The 6,572-nt window shown below is 30.9% G+C and overlaps 1 protein-coding gene across 1 annotated transcript in view; it reads right to left on the bottom strand.

Annotated features, from left to right (window-relative positions):
• LOC109715643 (cinnamoyl-CoA reductase-like SNL6) overlaps positions 1-5,934 on the bottom strand; it is a 42,290-nt gene extending 36,356 nt beyond the window's left edge. The window contains exons 1-3 of the mRNA XM_020240755.1: positions 5,749-5,934; positions 5,445-5,608; positions 1,256-1,465 (exon numbers count right to left, since the gene is read on the bottom strand). Coding sequence (XP_020096344.1) covers positions 1,256-1,465; positions 5,445-5,608; positions 5,749-5,872 — 498 coding nt within the window. The 5' untranslated portion in view covers positions 5,873-5,934. The remainder of the gene's footprint in view (positions 1-1,255; positions 1,466-5,444; positions 5,609-5,748) is intronic.

The raw sequence follows: 6,572 nt of genomic DNA, 5'->3' as shown, positions 1-6,572 counted from the left end.
TACATAAAATTAATTAATTTTATTAATCATTTTTTCTACTATTTTATTTCTCTTCTATTTATTGCTTTTTTAAAATTATTTTGATAGATTTATCTTAAATCTTTTTCACATAAATTTTTATAAAATAATTTAATTGCTAAATAATTTAAATTACTAATAAGTTGTTGGGTTAATTTCATACATGTCCCTGCAAACATAGTAAATGACAAATATACCCCTACAGACTTCAATTTTCATATGTTGTTCTTACAAAAGTTCTAATATTTTCAAATGTGTTACTCTGGTTTGTCACCGTTAGAGAATTATTAAAGAATTATTTATATTTTTTCAATTTTGCCATTACAAATATATCCATCCAAAAGGCATAACAATATAATATATATAAGAGGGATAAAAATATCAAAGACTAATCAGGGTAAAATATTTAACTTATGGTTAACTAAATTTTTCTAACGAATTCTAACGACAGAGACATATTTGAAAATACCAGACTTTTGTATGGACAACATATAAAAGTTGAATTTTGTATGAATATATTTGTCATTCACTATGTTTGTAGGGAGCTGTATGAAATTAATCCTAAGTTGTTATATAATTTTACATACGTTGCACATGAATCAATTTTTATCATTTTTATTTAAATAGATATAATTATTAAATTACTGTTATATAACTTTTTTAAGGGAAAACTTCAAATACCCCCCTCGTGGTTTCACTTTTTCTCACTTTAGTACCCTGTGGTTTAAAGTGTGTCAAGTTAGTACCCTGTGGTTTTGTACTTTTTTTACTTTAGTACCCTGTGGTTTAAAATGTATCAATTTAGTACTCTGTGGTTTCGCATTTTCTCACTTTAGTATAATGTGGTTTCGCACTTTCTCACTTTAGTATCCTGTGGTTTAAAAACCACAGGGTACTAACTTGATACAAAAATAAAACCACAAAGTACTAACTTGATACACTTTAAACGACAGGGTACTAAAATGAGAAAGTGCGAAACCATACAGTACTAACTTGATACGCTTTAAACTACAGCGTATTAAAATGAAAAAGTGCGAAACTATAGGGGTTTGAAGTTTTCCTTTTTTTAATTAACAATTAGAACTATATAAAACGATATAAAAAATGTAAAAAAAATTTGTTATTAAAATATATTTATATACGGCCGGGTCTTCACTGGTAATTTAATTAATAATAATAATTAATGACTAGTAATAAGAGTACGTACGTAGCAACCATTAATTATTATTTTTGTTACCTTGAATTTTCGGCAGAAGTTGGGCTCGCTCCAGTCCCTCTCGTCGACCTCCTCCGGCGTCGCGGGCGTCAGTTGGCGGCTCTCCTCCGTCCCCTTCCAGACGACAGCCGTCACGGACGACGTGAACACCACCCTCTCCATCGTCTCCGTCCGCGCGCACGCTTCCAGGACGTTGTGCGCCGCCCGCACCTCCACCTCCACCATGAATTCCTGCAACGCACCACCCGCCGCGTGTCACTTTGTGAGTGGAAGGTCTAGCTGTCGTGTTGTAAGGCCATGCATGTGCGGGAATTTAATTCATATAATATATATAGGTTCTGGCAATGTAGGTACTTCCGAAAAGAACATAGAATAACTGTCCCATTAATTAGTCCAACTCAACACATATTCATCCTCTCTCTCTCTCTCTCTCTCTCTCTCTCTCTCTCTCCAAATTAAAAATATTTAAAAATTTTTTTTTATTAAAATATTTAAACCAAATAATTAAAATAAATAAATCAGTTTAAAATAAAAGAAAATCTCATTGTAATAATATAAAAATATATAATATTTTTTTATTATCTTCAGGGTAAATTAAATTTATAAAAAAAAAAATTAAATTGAAGTGAAAGCACTATTTTTGTTAGCATTGATGGTAGCATCGATCCTCACTGTCATTGCTGACGATAAAAGAAAGGCCTCGTTAACTTTTATCACTGAAGATACAACTAATAAAGTATTTGATTTCTAAATTTTCTTTTATATATTTTATTTATAGATTATAGATAGATAGATAAATAAAGATTTTAATTTGAAGATTAATTCTGAATTTAAATTCAAAATTTTGAATTTTTATTTTTTTGAGATTAAAGTGAAAAAAATACAAAATTAGGTGTTAAGGACCAAAATAAAAAAAAGTGGAAATGTTGAGGCCAATGTGCAATTAATCTTTTGAAAAATTATACGTAGATCCCCAAACCCCCAAAATGAAGGGAGACCTTCTTTGAGAACAGTGTACCACCAAAATAAGGAAAAACTCAAATTTTAAATGCAAATTCAAATATCAAAATCAAAAGTAAGATTCAATTTAAAATTCAAGTTTAAAATTTAAATTTCAAGTCAAATTCAAGCTTTAAATTCAAATTCAAAATTCTAATTTCTAGTTAGTTTAAATTTGTAATTTTAATAGTAATTTTAAATTTAAATTCAAAAATTTTTATTTTTATTTTTGAGGAATAAAATAAAAAAAGATGCAAAGTATAGGAATCAAAACTGACATACAAAAGAAAGCCAAGTGGGCACTAATATGGTAATTTCGTTATTTTTAATACCTCTTGCCCAATATGGTAATTTCGTTATTTTATTTTTAATACCTTTTTTAACAGTTGGGACGTAATCATAAAGAAATCAAGAATAAGTGAGAATTTGATTGCCAAAAAAAAAAATTGGGGACTAAAATAAAATTGGTGCAAAGGTTGGTACTAATGATGCAATTAATCCTCAATTTTTAAAAAAAGCATGTGGGCCCACAAAGCCCCCAAAATAATGAGATCTCTTATTTTGATTTCCAATTCATGTATTTATTTATCTAAATCTATTGTGTATGTTTACTAGCTATTAAATTATGTGGGTAAACAGTAGAGAACTACCGGCCATTCCTAGAATAAGTGGCAAAGGGCTTGGTGGTTGCTACGCGAGACCCAAGTTTGAATTCTAGTTGATTCACATTTCCAGCTAAGTTTATTTCTAAATGAAATAAACGAAGCGGGTGGCGTGCTACCTATCTCTCAAAAAACAGTAGAGAACTATATTTTTAATATCTATATTTAATTTTTGTTTAAAATGTTTGGGTTTAAGATTTTTTTAATGGACTAAAAAGATTGGTTTGATTCAAATGGAGAAAATTAAAATAAAGTTATCCTGGCAAAACCTTCCAACTTTATGAACTATGTTAGTTAATTCGCGAATTATTGTCTGAATTATTCCTAGCGAATTTTGAAAATGAATTTAACGCTCGAATTCGTAATTTTTGCGAAAAATTTGGAAAAAAACGAATTTTTGATTAAAAAAATGTACGCGTATAATACGCGGTCAGCCGAATTATTCGCCCAAAATCGGACAGCTTACCAGAGCGCCTGCCCGACCGCCCGCGCGTATGCCCGCAGCCTGCTCCGCAAGCTACGCATCCCGCGCACATCACGCACGCGGCGTCATTACCGCCGCGCAATGCCTACTGTCCTTGCCGACCGCTGCGCGGCGGGCCCGCATCGCCAAAATGCCGAACAGTCTAAATACGAAAAAAAAAAAAAAAAAAACCTTTCCAAACACTCGCCGGAAGAGCCCAAAAAAAAAAAAAAAAACTCTTCCCAATTTTACTTAAATTAGCTTAATTTTATAGTTATTTTTCTATATATTTTTAAAATATCGAATATTTATACTAATAGCAGATAAAAATTGAGAAAAAAACAAATTTAATTTAATAGCGAATTTTTGTCCCGCAATTTTTAATTGCGTAAACTATAATACCGATAAATCACGTTGCCGAATAATTGATGAATCCAATTTTTAGCCGTATTTTTAAACGATATTTAAAAATTAGAAGACGATTTATCCGAATTATTTACCGGTACCGAATTATTTGCCGAATCTGAATTAAACTAACTTATGCCTTTTGAACCACCTACTCTGATGCCATATTAAATAATATTGAAATAATTATTTTTCTCCGATATTTAAACTATATTTTATATTCGACACTAGGCTATATTACAAAATCCTCTGACTCGATTATGCCCTTAACTAAAAATCTGTCAATTTTTATTCTATTCTTTTTTATACTTTTAAATAAGGTTTAAAAATTAAACAAATTTGATTTGAAAATTTTACTAAGATGAGTTGGCATATCATACCTTCTATATATCTCAGTATAATATAATATATATATATATATAATATATATGTATACTATCTACCTATTTTCTAATTAAGTAATATATCTAAATTAGATAACTTTTATATGTCAATATCTGACACCATTCTTAAGATGGATGAATAAAATATTTAATTATTAATAATTGCTGATTCCTTTAGTTCTTCTGTAAGTCTTTTTATTTTCTAAAGAAAGAATTATGATGATTAAAAATAATATGTGTCTTAATATTTCTAAAATCGTTTTTTAATATTCTAAAAGGTCTTTTAGTTTTTTTTTAAAATTATGAATGAATTAATGCATAGAGAAATTGAAAGATGCTTTGAGAGTGTGCGTTTTTAGAATTTCTAAAAATGTCTTTTAATTTTTTTATAAAAGTTATGAATGAGTTATTGCATAAAAAAGTTGAAAGCTATTTTGAGAGCGTGTATAATTAGAATTGAACTCTTATGCTTTTAAAAATATCAAGTTATCAGTATTTGTCGGCCTTTGGATAAAGATTTGTAAGGTTAAAATATAGTAGTCCACTACAGTTGAGTGAGTGGTTGGTGGAATAGTATAATTAATCTAAAATATGGAATTGGTCAAAGGGATAGCTCTAATCGTGAAAAACTTATAAGCACAAGTGCTGGTGCTTTTAAAAGTACGTATCAAAGCTGGACTCTCTCTCTTTCTCTCTCTCTCTCTCTCTCTCTCTATATATATATATATATGTAATAATTTTATAATAAAAAAAAAAGTTTGAGTTGAGTTTTCTACTTTTCTCTAAGAAGAATGATTTCTTTTTATTTTACTACCTAGATGGGTACTTTATTGTGAGAAAAGATTACTATTGCTAGACTATTGCATAGGTGGATTCTACGCAGTACTGTTGAGTGTGCTCGAGTTTCACATGGTGAATTCTACGACCGGGTGATTGTTTTTCGGATCGTGCTTGTTCTGTCTTCACACCCATTCGAAGTTCTCAGCATCTATATATGTAATTTGTAACTTAAATAATACATCTAAAATTAAATAAAATATATCTCCAAGACTCCAACTATACTAAAACTATCAAGACTAATAATTTAAACAATCTTATTCAATTTATAAATTTCTACTCCAGTGACTAAAACTAATCTTATCTAGAAACATGTTTACTAATCTTATCTACGAGCCCAGTTCTATAATTATAAAAATGTCATTACTATTTTTTTTTTTTTTCAAATAGCACTTTTAGGGAAGGTGCAGAAAAATTTAATAATTAAAAAATACGTACATGAGCAAACAAAAAATACTTACATCATAGCTAGGCTGATCTTGCGGAGGCTCAAACGTATAAAATAGCCCCGAGCACCCCTTCATAGCTTCCACGATACTTTGGTAATCAAAAGGGTCGGATCGAAAAACTCTAAGCCGCTTATTCTCACACGATATTGATTTGCTCTTCAATTTATCGAATCCGCCTAGCACGCATCAAACAAACGTATCTACACTTACTGAATTATCAAGTGAAAGATATAAATATGTTTTTGACCGTAAAACAATACAGTATGATCTTCTGTACAGTAGCTTGAAAAAGAGAGAGAGGAAGAATTAATTAAACCTTGTTCGTATGCTGCGGCGTGGACCGTATATCCTCTTCGAAGGAGCCTCTCGACGAGCGTTGAACCGAAGTGAGCGGACGTGTCCATGACGCACACGGCTTTTGTGTTGCAAGCCGGAGCCATTAGAGAGAGAGAGGGGGGGGTGTGGTGGTGGGAAGAGAGATTGCGAATTAATGTTGAAGAAGGAATAGGAGAGGGAGTGTAATAGAAGAGAGATTGCGATCAAAGAATTATATAGGAGAGGAGGGTAACTGATCATTGCATTCAACAGCGCGCGTAGGAAGAGATAGGTGGGAGCGAAGGGGTGGTTGTTGCTAGCTCTGTACGTACGCATGTTTAGAGAAAAAGATTTATTAGGAGTGAAAGGGGTTTGGTACGAAGGCGTGCTTTAATTGGCCAAGGGTTACAACATCAAAGCTACCTCCGATCAAAGAATAATAGGTGAGGTCTTCAAAGTGTTACTTTGCAGTAGTAGTTAGTTGATGTGCTAGCTAGTAAAATCAAATAATTTTTCCTACGATATACGCCTGTAGGCCCCGTTTGAACGGGGGATAAAGTCGAGATAACGAAAATTATTCTCGATCCGATTATTTTATTCTGATTAAACTTTGCTATTCTTGATTATTTCGAAATAGCTTCCGAAATAGCTTGGGATATACTATTCCACCTCCAAGATTTAATTCTAAATTTAATTAAGATTATAAATTGAATTAAAACTACTCTATATAGAGTAATATCTTATATAGTATAATAAATTATTTTTATTATAAAATTGTTCATTGCAGTAGATTAATACATATTATTTACCTTTAATGATTATAAT

The sequence above is a fragment of the Ananas comosus genome, linkage group 9, assembly GCF_001540865.1.
Source record: "Ananas comosus cultivar F153 linkage group 9, ASM154086v1, whole genome shotgun sequence".
NCBI lineage: Eukaryota > Viridiplantae > Streptophyta > Magnoliopsida > Poales > Bromeliaceae > Ananas > Ananas comosus.
This window is presented reverse-complemented; position numbering and strand designations above follow the sequence as displayed.